The 18089-nt window shown below is 38.1% G+C and overlaps 3 protein-coding genes across 3 annotated transcripts; all 3 read right to left on the reverse strand.

The window, feature by feature from the left end:
• Window positions 1–1733: 1733 nt before the first annotated feature.
• Window positions 1734–4833, reverse strand: LOC140588172 (glutathione S-transferase omega-1-like). The gene is made up of 7 exons (XM_072709564.1): window positions 4726–4833; window positions 4370–4405; window positions 3297–3405; window positions 2969–3191; window positions 2628–2729; window positions 2333–2439; window positions 1734–2188 (listed from the first exon to the last, which is right to left on the reverse strand). Exons 2-7 carry the CDS (start codon window positions 4395–4397, stop codon window positions 2038–2040), a joined length of 720 nt encoding a protein of 239 aa, XP_072565665.1. The 5' UTR covers window positions 4398–4405; window positions 4726–4833; the 3' UTR covers window positions 1734–2037.
• A 2711-nt stretch (window positions 4834–7544) lies between these two features.
• On the reverse strand, window positions 7545–10644 carry LOC140588173 (glutathione S-transferase omega-1-like). Its single transcript, XM_072709565.1, has 7 exons — window positions 10537–10644; window positions 10181–10216; window positions 9108–9216; window positions 8780–9002; window positions 8439–8540; window positions 8144–8250; window positions 7545–7999 (listed from the first exon to the last, which is right to left on the reverse strand). Exons 2-7 carry the CDS (start codon window positions 10206–10208, stop codon window positions 7849–7851), a joined length of 720 nt encoding a protein of 239 aa, XP_072565666.1. The 5' UTR covers window positions 10209–10216; window positions 10537–10644; the 3' UTR covers window positions 7545–7848.
• A 2711-nt stretch (window positions 10645–13355) lies between these two features.
• LOC140588174 (glutathione S-transferase omega-1-like) lies at window positions 13356–16455 on the reverse strand. Its single transcript, XM_072709566.1, has 7 exons — window positions 16348–16455; window positions 15992–16027; window positions 14919–15027; window positions 14591–14813; window positions 14250–14351; window positions 13955–14061; window positions 13356–13810 (listed from the first exon to the last, which is right to left on the reverse strand). Exons 2-7 carry the CDS (start codon window positions 16017–16019, stop codon window positions 13660–13662), a joined length of 720 nt encoding a protein of 239 aa, XP_072565667.1. The 5' UTR covers window positions 16020–16027; window positions 16348–16455; the 3' UTR covers window positions 13356–13659.
• Between the last annotated feature and the right edge of the window lie 1634 nt (window positions 16456–18089).

The following is an 18089-nucleotide window of genomic DNA, read 5'->3' on the forward strand; positions in this document are numbered from 1 at the left end:
AATCCTTAATGTTTAACTATTACAAATTATTCTGGGATTTCACCAGCTGGATAAGAGAAAAATTCACAATGCGTGTTAAGTTCAAAACCACTTGTGTGAATAACACGACTGTATACTACATTCTGTAATAATGGTAAAGTCATGGAGACATTTATGCTAATCATGTAACCAAGACTAGATCATCCTACAAAAGGTCTCCACAGCAGACAGATGCAGATCAGTTTAGTATGGGGTTATTTAACTAATTTACATGAACCAAACATAGATATCTGACAGGTAGCCATTATAAGGAGGCTAGTGAACGTTTTCTTTGTCATAACCTTGTAGTTATTGATATATAATTTGTAATTAGTTACATATAATAATAATGTAATGATTTTAAAAATTACACTGGTCGACATGGTTTTTGTTTCCTTCAAAATTTTTTGTGCACCAGATAGATTTTGTGATGCTGATCACAGAAATAACTTTGAAATCTTCCCAGTGGGCAAGGTTTTTGAGAAACAGCTAATTTTCTAATAGTTAGGAAGCAGTGTTAGAATCGGAGTGGTTTGCATAGTAATGGGCATTCCAGTTTACATGCCTGGCAGTAGTAGGTCAGAACTATTGTATTTTTAAAAAAATAACTGATGTAATTTATACTAGAGACTCATTTCGATCAAATTCTTCATGGAAATCTGTCTCATCATATGTACTTGGGCACCCAAGCACGTCTTAAAGACACTGGTTCCTGGGCAGAAGAACATTGCATATGAGCCACTGGTTGATCCGAAGAACGTATTTCTTCCACTTTTGCACATAAAACTTGGGCTAATGAAAAACTTTAAGGCAATGAATAAGCAAGGCAAAGCCTTTGCGCACTTGCGACAGATGTTTCCACATATCAGTGATGCCAAGATGAAAGAAGGCGTCTTTATTGGTCCACAGATCCGTGAAGTGATGAGGGACAGTCATTTTGATGGCCTGCTGCAGGGTGTCGAACCTGTCGCATGGATCACCTTCAAGAATGACGTTTCTAACTTTCTCGGTAACTACAAGGCACCAAACTACATCAAACAGGTTGAAAGTCTGCTCCAGGCATACAAATCAATGAACTGCAACGTGTCACTGAAGTTGCACTTTCTCCATTCTCACTGGGATTTCTTCCCAGCCAATCTCGGTGCAGTCAGTGACGAACATGGAGAAACGTTACCAGGGAAGGTGGAGTCCGTCTATGCTGGGGGGCTATTGTTGGACACTGATATGTGAAGCCCCGGACAGTGACTACAAATGAAAATCTGCATCAAAACATTTCTAATCTTCTCTTTTGTTGCTTACATTGCAGTATTATAGCATAGGCCTATGCCACTGATTATGTTATCATGTTAAATGCATAACTGCAGTTCTCTTTAAAACCCTACCTGATTCAAAAATTTCAAATACATATTTGAAAAAATTATGGAAAAAACAAAAAATTCCCTAAAATTTGTTGGCCAGTGTTATGAGTGCGCCAGACAGCCAATTGGGAGCGCTTACCAGAGCCAAACTGTTTGACTGACAGCATGTTAATTAAAGACATCTTGTGCTTATTGCTGGTAATGTATCTAAGATCATTAAACTGCTGGCACAGTGATATTCTCATGGGTGAACTGTAACCAAATATACATCGCTGTGTGCGGAATGAAGAAGAGAGGCGTGGAGTGACCCACACACCATGAAAAAGTGGAAAAAAAAAAATCACAGAATTCGGTGCATCACCAGTACGAATTTTAATATCAAAATGGATTTTACAAATGACTTTATCACCATGAACCATCTGAGGAACTGGTTTCTGCAGTAAGGACCTAATCAAATCAAATCAAATCAATTCAAATCAAATAATCCAAACATTTAAAAGCAGAAACTCTGTGTTCCACAACTTGATTAATCATCACCGGACTCAACACAGTTTTGTGTTATTTGGCAAATCATTTGACAGATAATATACAACTGTCATATAGAAGAGATTCTTAGAAAAGAGAAAACAATGAATGAAAGAAGAACAGACAAGAAAAATCTCTACAGGCCTAAGTCATAGTTGGGTTTGCCATCAAAGTAGTCTTTGAGGAAGGCTTTGTGGGTCTCGCCATCAAACATGGTTGCCTTGACAGTGGGATCCTCAACCATACGCTTCATCCACTCCTTCAGCGCCGGGGCTGCATCCAAGGGGCTGGAGAAACAGTGAAACATTTATGCTCCACAGCCGTTCTTGTAAATCACAGTTTAAAGATCATAGCGGCTCCCAGCTTGTATGATTATCTCAAAGCCATGCAGAATATAACCTTAGATATTCAGGGTAACAAGCGATACTTACCGTGCCACTCCAAAGCTATCGGCCCTCTCAAACCAAGGCCACATCAAGTAATCAATCATAGTCACAGAATCTCCTCCAAAAAATTTTGTCTTCCTACCAACTAGAACCTGGGAAGCAGACATACATGCACATATGAATCCAGTAGTAATGCAGCAGGAAACTCAGACAAATAAAATCCACATGCAGAAATTGCTCCAACATTTGTTTTGAAGGAATGTCTTAGTGACCAAAAACAACACTACACTGCATTACATCAGTAGATACCTCAAGAATGCAATACCAGGTTATCACAAACCTCATTGAGTTTTATGAATTTCCCTTTCAGTTCTTCTTCGTCAGCAGACGTATCCTCACCCTTGCTCTTCCCGATAGGGATTTTATAAATCAAGGCAATAACCTTAAGTAGAATGTAATGCGTTATTGGGTAATCACAGACGGTCAATGCAATTGGTCACTCTCACTCTGGAGAGTCTGTAAGAGTTTACAGGTTTTCTAATGATGCAGATCACAGGCAACAGCATAACCAACATTCAATCAACTGTTTAGTATGAGTCTGCTGGAAAAAAATGGGAAGCTAATGTCCTGTGAATGAAACATGGTTTTGACACATATGTTTAGTTACAGGTGAGTTACTACCTTGGAGAACTCCTCAAGCAGCATCTTCTGTTGGGCCTTCTTAAATGGGTCAGCAGGAAAGAGCTTCTTGTCCTGAAACATTTCATCCAGGTACTCACACGTGATCACTGAGTCACAGATCAGCTGACCCTGCACAGTCTCCAAAACTGGAACGGTACCCGCTGGATTTTTGTCCAAGAACCAACTAGGTTTGTTCTTCAGATGGATGTTAATGACTTCATAGCTGAAAATGAGAATGTGATGCTGTTCATTGTTGTCACCTCTGAAATGTAACATGCCTGTTTGATTATATTGTTATAGCAGCGGCTGTGGATAAATTGAAACTCACTTGATACCCTTGGCGTTGAGAACCAAACGCGTCCTTTCAGCAAAGGGGCAGAACCTCATACTGTATATGCGGATTTGGGAATTGGTCACTGGACCCGGAGCTTGGCATCCTGTTGGTTTAGAACAGGAGGAGTGATTCAGAGGAAATAATGGCACAAAGGGCGATGATTATAGTTAACAATCATATTTTAATGTCGTTTTGATTGACCACAGGCTTTATCATTTGTTTTGGTCACTTTCAGAACCCTTTATTATAAGATATCAAAATTAGAAATACAATTCATGCATTATTTGCCTGCAGCTTTACACAAATGTTTAAACGTAAAAGAGTAAGTAAGAAAAATACAATTTACACGATCGAAAAAAATTAAAAAATCCAGATTGGCTCCAGCTCAGGGGCTATTGATGTAGACAATTTTAGGTTTAAATGGAACAATATAGATTTGTTGTAAGATTTCTTGCGTGAGCGTGAGTCTGAAAGCGTGAGTAGGATGCGTGGGAGTTGGCAACCCTGTTAATTATTTTTAAAAACTTAGGTCAAATAAGTGGGCAATTTTACACGATCATAATGAGTCAGCAAAAATATTGGGAATCAGGGCTGAAGCCGATACCGAGATTAAAACCGTCAGCTCTTCCTATAGGTGTGCCCCGTAATGGTTATTGGAGTTGCAGAAAAAATACCGAGGACTTCACCTCGGAGTCCTCATATGGTACGAACATGCTGGCAATGAATATCATGTCAACCTGTTGTCTAACCTGCAGCTCCTATCTGAAAAAAAATGTTCTATATTTAATCAGTCATTTTCGCGGTTTTTCAATGTAGGCTACCTAAAGTTAATAAAAAAACAATTACTAAACTAACTTAACATGGTATTTCAGTTCATTTTGGAAGAAATGTTTGGCACTTGACAAAATAATTATTCATTAACAGATAAAATAACGAAACCAATCTTAACCCGCAACTCACGAACTGTTATTAAGATGAAATGAATATGCAATAGGTTTACACTTTCTGCTACCACACACTTTGTAAGAGCCTGGCACATTAAATGTAGGCAAAATAAAAGCGATTACCTTGGACGAGACATTTCTGTGAAGCCATTGATTCACCTGGTGGAAACCACAAATTTGTATAGGGTAGATGCATCAACTTAATGCATACAGTCACTGTGGCAAAACCAAACATTTCAAGTTCATTTTTAAAAAATGAAAAATCAATGCGCTAACTAAATACCTAGAAAACTGTACACGAACATAAGCGCACAGTTCCTGTTACTAAAAAGAGTAAAGTTTAAATAGTTATAAATAATTGCAAACAGATCAACCCCTCTTCTATGTAAATCTGGGTGCGTTCTTTATTCTTTCTTAGCAAAGTTCCTTAGCAAAGTTTACACAAATATTTCTACAGACATTACAGGAAAAGCACATACTTGAGTTCACGGCTTCCTACTGTCGCTGTCAGTGATCCGCGCTGCTCACGGAAAATGGCGGAGAGTCACGAACGTTGAAGGCCGGAGTTTCTTTTCTAGCCAATCACTTAAATCATAGTGGGGTGGGCGTGGCTTTTGGGAATGTGAGCAAACAACCCAATGTTTTAGGGAAAGAGATAAAAACGAGATTTTTTTTTCTGACTATTGTATTACCATAGATACAAAATTCATACAGGTATTTTACATATGGATGTTTAGGAAAATTAGTAAGTCGGGTAAAGTTGGAACCACTATCCTAATACTATATGCCTAAATTGAAATATATATTTCTGCTGCTGATATTGTAGTATCAGGGATGTTGGCCCCACTATGTGCTGACTTGATGATGTCTTCATTAGGTTGGGTTCCATGGGGTCCTAGTCATTATTTATACATCTGTCATTCTTTGTATTTTGTGGTTAATGTTAAGAACAGAAGGGAAATACAAAGCATAATTTATGCAATATGCAATGCATTCAATAATGTGATAAATAATTTGAGCATGTTGCTAGTGGATAATGGCAGTTGGCCTTAAATAAAGCTGAAAAAGAAATCCGGTTTTTCTAAAGAAAACCGTCCTTTGTAAATTACAGGAGTGGTATATTCAAAGCACAAATAATCCCGTTAAATCTTGCAGTGTAGCTATGACTTAGCAAAAGTTATATAATGAAAACAACCACCATGCTTTGAGGGCTATGAGTCATTAACTGTATGGAATCATACACAGTTTGCCGGTGCTCTGTGCCCAGTTCCAAACAGTAAAACTGATCTCCTTCTACTCTAAACGTCAATGGAATAAAAAAAACAAAAAACAGTGCCCCCTGCTGGGCATCGATATCTGAAGTGTACGTGGGCTGCAAAAATGGGCATTTACTAAAGGCGTGCCATAAAAGTGTCTATTGTGTAAAATCCCAAACCAGATCGCAATGCAACAGGTGGGTCCTCTTAGGTCAAACTATATTTTGGATTGCAAAAGAAAGGCTTTTAAATCCATTCAACATCTAATTGTTTATCTAGTACAAGGTTGGGGGGAGCTTTTACATTTTGAATCCTTAATGTTTAACTATTACAAATTATTCTGGGATTTCACCAGCTGGATAAGAGAAAAATTCACAATGCGTGTTAAGTTCAAAACCACTTGTGTGAATAACACGACTGTATACTACATTCTGTAATAATGGTAAAGTCATGGAGACATTTATGCTAATCATGTAACCAAGACTAGATCATCCTACAAAAGGTCTCCACAGCAGACAGATGCAGATCAGTTTAGTATGGGGTTATTTAACTAATTTACATGAACCAAACATAGATATCTGACAGGTAGCCATTATAAGGAGGCTAGTGAACGTTTTCTTTGTCATAACCTTGTAGTTATTGATATATAATTTGTAATTAGTTACATATAATAATAATGTAATGATTTTAAAAATTACACTGGTCGACATGGTTTTTGTTTCCTTCAAAATTTTTTGTGCACCAGATAGATTTTGTGATGCTGATCACAGAAATAACTTTGAAATCTTCCCAGTGGGCAAGGTTTTTGAGAAACAGCTAATTTTCTAATAGTTAGGAAGCAGTGTTAGAATCGGAGTGGTTTGCATAGTAATGGGCATTCCAGTTTACATGCCTGGCAGTAGTAGGTCAGAACTATTGTATTTTTAAAAAAATAACTGATGTAATTTATACTAGAGACTCATTTCGATCAAATTCTTCATGGAAATCTGTCTCATCATATGTACTTGGGCACCCAAGCACGTCTTAAAGACACTGGTTCCTGGGCAGAAGAACATTGCATATGAGCCACTGGTTGATCCGAAGAACGTATTTCTTCCACTTTTGCACATAAAACTTGGGCTAATGAAAAACTTTAAGGCAATGAATAAGCAAGGCAAAGCCTTTGCGCACTTGCGACAGATGTTTCCACATATCAGTGATGCCAAGATGAAAGAAGGCGTCTTTATTGGTCCACAGATCCGTGAAGTGATGAGGGACAGTCATTTTGATGGCCTGCTGCAGGGTGTCGAACCTGTCGCATGGATCACCTTCAAGAATGACGTTTCTAACTTTCTCGGTAACTACAAGGCACCAAACTACATCAAACAGGTTGAAAGTCTGCTCCAGGCATACAAATCAATGAACTGCAACGTGTCACTGAAGTTGCACTTTCTCCATTCTCACTGGGATTTCTTCCCAGCCAATCTCGGTGCAGTCAGTGACGAACATGGAGAAACGTTACCAGGGAAGGTGGAGTCCGTCTATGCTGGGGGGCTATTGTTGGACACTGATATGTGAAGCCCCGGACAGTGACTACAAATGAAAATCTGCATCAAAACATTTCTAATCTTCTCTTTTGTTGCTTACATTGCAGTATTATAGCATAGGCCTATGCCACTGATTATGTTATCATGTTAAATGCATAACTGCAGTTCTCTTTAAAACCCTACCTGATTCAAAAATTTCAAATACATATTTGAAAAAATTATGGAAAAAACAAAAAATTCCCTAAAATTTGTTGGCCAGTGTTATGAGTGCGCCAGACAGCCAATTGGGAGCGCTTACCAGAGCCAAACTGTTTGACTGACAGCATGTTAATTAAAGACATCTTGTGCTTATTGCTGGTAATGTATCTAAGATCATTAAACTGCTGGCACAGTGATATTCTCATGGGTGAACTGTAACCAAATATACATCGCTGTGTGCGGAATGAAGAAGAGAGGCGTGGAGTGACCCACACACCATGAAAAAGTGGAAAAAAAAAAATCACAGAATTCGGTGCATCACCAGTACGAATTTTAATATCAAAATGGATTTTACAAATGACTTTATCACCATGAACCATCTGAGGAACTGGTTTCTGCAGTAAGGACCTAATCAAATCAAATCAAATCAATTCAAATCAAATAATCCAAACATTTAAAAGCAGAAACTCTGTGTTCCACAACTTGATTAATCATCACCGGACTCAACACAGTTTTGTGTTATTTGGCAAATCATTTGACAGATAATATACAACTGTCATATAGAAGAGATTCTTAGAAAAGAGAAAACAATGAATGAAAGAAGAACAGACAAGAAAAATCTCTACAGGCCTAAGTCATAGTTGGGTTTGCCATCAAAGTAGTCTTTGAGGAAGGCTTTGTGGGTCTCGCCATCAAACATGGTTGCCTTGACAGTGGGATCCTCAACCATACGCTTCATCCACTCCTTCAGCGCCGGGGCTGCATCCAAGGGGCTGGAGAAACAGTGAAACATTTATGCTCCACAGCCGTTCTTGTAAATCACAGTTTAAAGATCATAGCGGCTCCCAGCTTGTATGATTATCTCAAAGCCATGCAGAATATAACCTTAGATATTCAGGGTAACAAGCGATACTTACCGTGCCACTCCAAAGCTATCGGCCCTCTCAAACCAAGGCCACATCAAGTAATCAATCATAGTCACAGAATCTCCTCCAAAAAATTTTGTCTTCCTACCAACTAGAACCTGGGAAGCAGACATACATGCACATATGAATCCAGTAGTAATGCAGCAGGAAACTCAGACAAATAAAATCCACATGCAGAAATTGCTCCAACATTTGTTTTGAAGGAATGTCTTAGTGACCAAAAACAACACTACACTGCATTACATCAGTAGATACCTCAAGAATGCAATACCAGGTTATCACAAACCTCATTGAGTTTTATGAATTTCCCTTTCAGTTCTTCTTCGTCAGCAGACGTATCCTCACCCTTGCTCTTCCCGATAGGGATTTTATAAATCAAGGCAATAACCTTAAGTAGAATGTAATGCGTTATTGGGTAATCACAGACGGTCAATGCAATTGGTCACTCTCACTCTGGAGAGTCTGTAAGAGTTTACAGGTTTTCTAATGATGCAGATCACAGGCAACAGCATAACCAACATTCAATCAACTGTTTAGTATGAGTCTGCTGGAAAAAAATGGGAAGCTAATGTCCTGTGAATGAAACATGGTTTTGACACATATGTTTAGTTACAGGTGAGTTACTACCTTGGAGAACTCCTCAAGCAGCATCTTCTGTTGGGCCTTCTTAAATGGGTCAGCAGGAAAGAGCTTCTTGTCCTGAAACATTTCATCCAGGTACTCACACGTGATCACTGAGTCACAGATCAGCTGACCCTGCACAGTCTCCAAAACTGGAACGGTACCCGCTGGATTTTTGTCCAAGAACCAACTAGGTTTGTTCTTCAGATGGATGTTAATGACTTCATAGCTGAAAATGAGAATGTGATGCTGTTCATTGTTGTCACCTCTGAAATGTAACATGCCTGTTTGATTATATTGTTATAGCAGCGGCTGTGGATAAATTGAAACTCACTTGATACCCTTGGCGTTGAGAACCAAACGCGTCCTTTCAGCAAAGGGGCAGAACCTCATACTGTATATGCGGATTTGGGAATTGGTCACTGGACCCGGAGCTTGGCATCCTGTTGGTTTAGAACAGGAGGAGTGATTCAGAGGAAATAATGGCACAAAGGGCGATGATTATAGTTAACAATCATATTTTAATGTCGTTTTGATTGACCACAGGCTTTATCATTTGTTTTGGTCACTTTCAGAACCCTTTATTATAAGATATCAAAATTAGAAATACAATTCATGCATTATTTGCCTGCAGCTTTACACAAATGTTTAAACGTAAAAGAGTAAGTAAGAAAAATACAATTTACACGATCGAAAAAAATTAAAAAATCCAGATTGGCTCCAGCTCAGGGGCTATTGATGTAGACAATTTTAGGTTTAAATGGAACAATATAGATTTGTTGTAAGATTTCTTGCGTGAGCGTGAGTCTGAAAGCGTGAGTAGGATGCGTGGGAGTTGGCAACCCTGTTAATTATTTTTAAAAACTTAGGTCAAATAAGTGGGCAATTTTACACGATCATAATGAGTCAGCAAAAATATTGGGAATCAGGGCTGAAGCCGATACCGAGATTAAAACCGTCAGCTCTTCCTATAGGTGTGCCCCGTAATGGTTATTGGAGTTGCAGAAAAAATACCGAGGACTTCACCTCGGAGTCCTCATATGGTACGAACATGCTGGCAATGAATATCATGTCAACCTGTTGTCTAACCTGCAGCTCCTATCTGAAAAAAAATGTTCTATATTTAATCAGTCATTTTCGCGGTTTTTCAATGTAGGCTACCTAAAGTTAATAAAAAAACAATTACTAAACTAACTTAACATGGTATTTCAGTTCATTTTGGAAGAAATGTTTGGCACTTGACAAAATAATTATTCATTAACAGATAAAATAACGAAACCAATCTTAACCCGCAACTCACGAACTGTTATTAAGATGAAATGAATATGCAATAGGTTTACACTTTCTGCTACCACACACTTTGTAAGAGCCTGGCACATTAAATGTAGGCAAAATAAAAGCGATTACCTTGGACGAGACATTTCTGTGAAGCCATTGATTCACCTGGTGGAAACCACAAATTTGTATAGGGTAGATGCATCAACTTAATGCATACAGTCACTGTGGCAAAACCAAACATTTCAAGTTCATTTTTAAAAAATGAAAAATCAATGCGCTAACTAAATACCTAGAAAACTGTACACGAACATAAGCGCACAGTTCCTGTTACTAAAAAGAGTAAAGTTTAAATAGTTATAAATAATTGCAAACAGATCAACCCCTCTTCTATGTAAATCTGGGTGCGTTCTTTATTCTTTCTTAGCAAAGTTCCTTAGCAAAGTTTACACAAATATTTCTACAGACATTACAGGAAAAGCACATACTTGAGTTCACGGCTTCCTACTGTCGCTGTCAGTGATCCGCGCTGCTCACGGAAAATGGCGGAGAGTCACGAACGTTGAAGGCCGGAGTTTCTTTTCTAGCCAATCACTTAAATCATAGTGGGGTGGGCGTGGCTTTTGGGAATGTGAGCAAACAACCCAATGTTTTAGGGAAAGAGATAAAAACGAGATTTTTTTTTCTGACTATTGTATTACCATAGATACAAAATTCATACAGGTATTTTACATATGGATGTTTAGGAAAATTAGTAAGTCGGGTAAAGTTGGAACCACTATCCTAATACTATATGCCTAAATTGAAATATATATTTCTGCTGCTGATATTGTAGTATCAGGGATGTTGGCCCCACTATGTGCTGACTTGATGATGTCTTCATTAGGTTGGGTTCCATGGGGTCCTAGTCATTATTTATACATCTGTCATTCTTTGTATTTTGTGGTTAATGTTAAGAACAGAAGGGAAATACAAAGCATAATTTATGCAATATGCAATGCATTCAATAATGTGATAAATAATTTGAGCATGTTGCTAGTGGATAATGGCAGTTGGCCTTAAATAAAGCTGAAAAAGAAATCCGGTTTTTCTAAAGAAAACCGTCCTTTGTAAATTACAGGAGTGGTATATTCAAAGCACAAATAATCCCGTTAAATCTTGCAGTGTAGCTATGACTTAGCAAAAGTTATATAATGAAAACAACCACCATGCTTTGAGGGCTATGAGTCATTAACTGTATGGAATCATACACAGTTTGCCGGTGCTCTGTGCCCAGTTCCAAACAGTAAAACTGATCTCCTTCTACTCTAAACGTCAATGGAATAAAAAAAACAAAAAACAGTGCCCCCTGCTGGGCATCGATATCTGAAGTGTACGTGGGCTGCAAAAATGGGCATTTACTAAAGGCGTGCCATAAAAGTGTCTATTGTGTAAAATCCCAAACCAGATCGCAATGCAACAGGTGGGTCCTCTTAGGTCAAACTATATTTTGGATTGCAAAAGAAAGGCTTTTAAATCCATTCAACATCTAATTGTTTATCTAGTACAAGGTTGGGGGGAGCTTTTACATTTTGAATCCTTAATGTTTAACTATTACAAATTATTCTGGGATTTCACCAGCTGGATAAGAGAAAAATTCACAATGCGTGTTAAGTTCAAAACCACTTGTGTGAATAACACGACTGTATACTACATTCTGTAATAATGGTAAAGTCATGGAGACATTTATGCTAATCATGTAACCAAGACTAGATCATCCTACAAAAGGTCTCCACAGCAGACAGATGCAGATCAGTTTAGTATGGGGTTATTTAACTAATTTACATGAACCAAACATAGATATCTGACAGGTAGCCATTATAAGGAGGCTAGTGAACGTTTTCTTTGTCATAACCTTGTAGTTATTGATATATAATTTGTAATTAGTTACATATAATAATAATGTAATGATTTTAAAAATTACACTGGTCGACATGGTTTTTGTTTCCTTCAAAATTTTTTGTGCACCAGATAGATTTTGTGATGCTGATCACAGAAATAACTTTGAAATCTTCCCAGTGGGCAAGGTTTTTGAGAAACAGCTAATTTTCTAATAGTTAGGAAGCAGTGTTAGAATCGGAGTGGTTTGCATAGTAATGGGCATTCCAGTTTACATGCCTGGCAGTAGTAGGTCAGAACTATTGTATTTTTAAAAAAATAACTGATGTAATTTATACTAGAGACTCATTTCGATCAAATTCTTCATGGAAATCTGTCTCATCATATGTACTTGGGCACCCAAGCACGTCTTAAAGACACTGGTTCCTGGGCAGAAGAACATTGCATATGAGCCACTGGTTGATCCGAAGAACGTATTTCTTCCACTTTTGCACATAAAACTTGGGCTAATGAAAAACTTTAAGGCAATGAATAAGCAAGGCAAAGCCTTTGCGCACTTGCGACAGATGTTTCCACATATCAGTGATGCCAAGATGAAAGAAGGCGTCTTTATTGGTCCACAGATCCGTGAAGTGATGAGGGACAGTCATTTTGATGGCCTGCTGCAGGGTGTCGAACCTGTCGCATGGATCACCTTCAAGAATGACGTTTCTAACTTTCTCGGTAACTACAAGGCACCAAACTACATCAAACAGGTTGAAAGTCTGCTCCAGGCATACAAATCAATGAACTGCAACGTGTCACTGAAGTTGCACTTTCTCCATTCTCACTGGGATTTCTTCCCAGCCAATCTCGGTGCAGTCAGTGACGAACATGGAGAAACGTTACCAGGGAAGGTGGAGTCCGTCTATGCTGGGGGGCTATTGTTGGACACTGATATGTGAAGCCCCGGACAGTGACTACAAATGAAAATCTGCATCAAAACATTTCTAATCTTCTCTTTTGTTGCTTACATTGCAGTATTATAGCATAGGCCTATGCCACTGATTATGTTATCATGTTAAATGCATAACTGCAGTTCTCTTTAAAACCCTACCTGATTCAAAAATTTCAAATACATATTTGAAAAAATTATGGAAAAAACAAAAAATTCCCTAAAATTTGTTGGCCAGTGTTATGAGTGCGCCAGACAGCCAATTGGGAGCGCTTACCAGAGCCAAACTGTTTGACTGACAGCATGTTAATTAAAGACATCTTGTGCTTATTGCTGGTAATGTATCTAAGATCATTAAACTGCTGGCACAGTGATATTCTCATGGGTGAACTGTAACCAAATATACATCGCTGTGTGCGGAATGAAGAAGAGAGGCGTGGAGTGACCCACACACCATGAAAAAGTGGAAAAAAAAAAATCACAGAATTCGGTGCATCACCAGTACGAATTTTAATATCAAAATGGATTTTACAAATGACTTTATCACCATGAACCATCTGAGGAACTGGTTTCTGCAGTAAGGACCTAATCAAATCAAATCAAATCAATTCAAATCAAATAATCCAAACATTTAAAAGCAGAAACTCTGTGTTCCACAACTTGATTAATCATCACCGGACTCAACACAGTTTTGTGTTATTTGGCAAATCATTTGACAGATAATATACAACTGTCATATAGAAGAGATTCTTAGAAAAGAGAAAACAATGAATGAAAGAAGAACAGACAAGAAAAATCTCTACAGGCCTAAGTCATAGTTGGGTTTGCCATCAAAGTAGTCTTTGAGGAAGGCTTTGTGGGTCTCGCCATCAAACATGGTTGCCTTGACAGTGGGATCCTCAACCATACGCTTCATCCACTCCTTCAGCGCCGGGGCTGCATCCAAGGGGCTGGAGAAACAGTGAAACATTTATGCTCCACAGCCGTTCTTGTAAATCACAGTTTAAAGATCATAGCGGCTCCCAGCTTGTATGATTATCTCAAAGCCATGCAGAATATAACCTTAGATATTCAGGGTAACAAGCGATACTTACCGTGCCACTCCAAAGCTATCGGCCCTCTCAAACCAAGGCCACATCAAGTAATCAATCATAGTCACAGAATCTCCTCCAAAAAATTTTGTCTTCCTACCAACTAGAACCTGGGAAGCAGACATACATGCACATATGAATCCAGTAGTAATGCAGCAGGAAACTCAGACAAATAAAATCCACATGCAGAAATTGCTCCAACATTTGTTTTGAAGGAATGTCTTAGTGACCAAAAACAACACTACACTGCATTACATCAGTAGATACCTCAAGAATGCAATACCAGGTTATCACAAACCTCATTGAGTTTTATGAATTTCCCTTTCAGTTCTTCTTCGTCAGCAGACGTATCCTCACCCTTGCTCTTCCCGATAGGGATTTTATAAATCAAGGCAATAACCTTAAGTAGAATGTAATGCGTTATTGGGTAATCACAGACGGTCAATGCAATTGGTCACTCTCACTCTGGAGAGTCTGTAAGAGTTTACAGGTTTTCTAATGATGCAGATCACAGGCAACAGCATAACCAACATTCAATCAACTGTTTAGTATGAGTCTGCTGGAAAAAAATGGGAAGCTAATGTCCTGTGAATGAAACATGGTTTTGACACATATGTTTAGTTACAGGTGAGTTACTACCTTGGAGAACTCCTCAAGCAGCATCTTCTGTTGGGCCTTCTTAAATGGGTCAGCAGGAAAGAGCTTCTTGTCCTGAAACATTTCATCCAGGTACTCACACGTGATCACTGAGTCACAGATCAGCTGACCCTGCACAGTCTCCAAAACTGGAACGGTACCCGCTGGATTTTTGTCCAAGAACCAACTAGGTTTGTTCTTCAGATGGATGTTAATGACTTCATAGCTGAAAATGAGAATGTGATGCTGTTCATTGTTGTCACCTCTGAAATGTAACATGCCTGTTTGATTATATTGTTATAGCAGCGGCTGTGGATAAATTGAAACTCACTTGATACCCTTGGCGTTGAGAACCAAACGCGTCCTTTCAGCAAAGGGGCAGAACCTCATACTGTATATGCGGATTTGGGAATTGGTCACTGGACCCGGAGCTTGGCATCCTGTTGGTTTAGAACAGGAGGAGTGATTCAGAGGAAATAATGGCACAAAGGGCGATGATTATAGTTAACAATCATATTTTAATGTCGTTTTGATTGACCACAGGCTTTATCATTTGTTTTGGTCACTTTCAGAACCCTTTATTATAAGATATCAAAATTAGAAATACAATTCATGCATTATTTGCCTGCAGCTTTACACAAATGTTTAAACGTAAAAGAGTAAGTAAGAAAAATACAATTTACACGATCGAAAAAAATTAAAAAATCCAGATTGGCTCCAGCTCAGGGGCTATTGATGTAGACAATTTTAGGTTTAAATGGAACAATATAGATTTGTTGTAAGATTTCTTGCGTGAGCGTGAGTCTGAAAGCGTGAGTAGGATGCGTGGGAGTTGGCAACCCTGTTAATTATTTTTAAAAACTTAGGTCAAATAAGTGGGCAATTTTACACGATCATAATGAGTCAGCAAAAATATTGGGAATCAGGGCTGAAGCCGATACCGAGATTAAAACCGTCAGCTCTTCCTATAGGTGTGCCCCGTAATGGTTATTGGAGTTGCAGAAAAAATACCGAGGACTTCACCTCGGAGTCCTCATATGGTACGAACATGCTGGCAATGAATATCATGTCAACCTGTTGTCTAACCTGCAGCTCCTATCTGAAAAAAAATGTTCTATATTTAATCAGTCATTTTCGCGGTTTTTCAATGTAGGCTACCTAAAGTTAATAAAAAAACAATTACTAAACTAACTTAACATGGTATTTCAGTTCATTTTGGAAGAAATGTTTGGCACTTGACAAAATAATTATTCATTAACAGATAAAATAACGAAACCAATCTTAACCCGCAACTCACGAACTGTTATTAAGATGAAATGAATATGCAATAGGTTTACACTTTCTGCTACCACACACTTTGTAAGAGCCTGGCACATTAAATGTAGGCAAAATAAAAGCGATTACCTTGGACGAGACATTTCTGTGAAGCCATTGATTCACCTGGTGGAAACCACAAATTTGTATAGGGTAGATGCATCAACTTAATGCATACAGTCACTGTGGCAAAACCAAACATTTCAAGTTCATTTTTAAAAAATGAAAAATCAATGCGCTAACTAAATACCTAGAAAACTGTACACGAACATAAGCGCACAGTTCCTGTTACTAAAAAGAGTAAAGTTTAAATAGTTATAAATAATTGCAAACAGATCAACCCCTCTTCTATGTAAATCTGGGTGCGTTCTTTATTCTTTCTTAGCAAAGTTCCTTAGCAAAGTTTACACAAATATTTCTACAGACATTACAGGAAAAGCACATACTTGAGTTCACGGCTTCCTACTGTCGCTGTCAGTGATCCGCGCTGCTCACGGAAAATGGCGGAGAGTCACGAACGTTGAAGGCCGGAGTTTCTTTTCTAGCCAATCACTTAAATCATAGTGGGGTGGGCGTGGCTTTTGGGAATGTGAGCAAACAACCCAATGTTTTAGGGAAAGAGATAAAAACGAGATTTTTTTTTCTGACTATTGTATTACCATAGATACAAAATTCATACAGGTATTTTACATATGGATGTTTAGGAAAATTAGTAAGTCGGGTAAAGTTGGAACCACTATCCTAATACTATATGCCTAAATTGAAATATATATTTCTGCTGCTGATATTGTAGTATCAGGGATGTTGGCCCCACTATGTGCTGACTTGATGATGTCTTCATTAGGTTGGGTTCCATGGGGTCCTAGTCATTATTTATACATCTGTCATTCTTTGTATTTTGTGGTTAATGTTAAGAACAGAAGGGAAATACAAAGCATAATTTATGCAATATGCAATGCATTCAATAATGTGATAAATAATTTGAGCATGTTGCTAGTGGATAATGGCAGTTGGCCTTAAATAAAGCTGAAAAAGAAATCCGGTTTTTCTAAAGAAAACCGTCCTTTGTAAATTACAGGAGTGGTATATTCAAAGCACAAATAATCCCGTTAAATCTTGCAGTGTAGCTATGACTTAGCAAAAGTTATATAATGAAAACAACCACCATGCTTTGAGGGCTATGAGTCATTAACTGTATGGAATCATACACAGTTTGCCGGTGCTCTGTGCCCAGTTCCAAACAGTAAAACTGATCTCCTTCTACTCTAAACGTCAATGGAATAAAAAAAACAAAAAACAGTGCCCCCTGCTGGGCATCGATATCTGAAGTGTACGTGGGCTGCAAAAATGGGCATTTACTAAAGGCGTGCCATAAAAGTGTCTATTGTGTAAAATCCCAAACCAGATCGCAATGCAACAGGTGGGTCCTCTTAGGTCAAACTATATTTTGGATTGCAAAAGAAAGGCTTTTAAATCCATTCAACATCTAATTGTTTATCTAGTACAAGGTTGGGGGGAGCTTTTACATTTTGAATCCTTAATGTTTAACTATTACAAATTATTCTGGGATTTCACCAGCTGGATAAGAGAAAAATTCACAATGCGTGTTAAGTTCAAAACCACTTGTGTGAATAACACGACTGTATACTACATTCTGTAATAATGGTAAAGTCATGGAGACATTTATGCTAATCATGTAACCAAGACTAGATCATCCTACAAAAGGTCTCCACAGCAGACAGATGCAGATCAGTTTAGTATGGGGTTATTTAACTAATTTACATGAACCAAACATAGATATCTGACAGGTAGCCATTATAAGGAGGCTAGTGAACGTTTTCTTTGTCATAACCTTGTAGTTATTGATATATAATTTGTAATTAGTTACATATAATAATAATGTAATGATTTTAAAAATTACACTGGTCGACATGGTTTTTGTTTCCTTCAAAATTTTTTGTGCACCAGATAGATTTTGTGATGCTGATCACAGAAATAACTTTGAAATCTTCCCAGTGGGCAAGGTTTTTGAGAAACAGCTAATTTTCTAATAGTTAGGAAGCAGTGTTAGAATCGGAGTGGTTTGCATAGTAATGGGCATTCCAGTTTACATGCCTGGCAGTAGTAGGTCAGAACTATTGTATTTTTAAAAAAATAACTGATGTAATTTATACTAGAGACTCATTTC

Source organism: Paramormyrops kingsleyae, chromosome 3 (assembly GCF_048594095.1).
Source record: "Paramormyrops kingsleyae isolate MSU_618 chromosome 3, PKINGS_0.4, whole genome shotgun sequence".
In the NCBI taxonomy this organism is placed as follows: domain Eukaryota; kingdom Metazoa; phylum Chordata; class Actinopteri; order Osteoglossiformes; family Mormyridae; genus Paramormyrops; species Paramormyrops kingsleyae.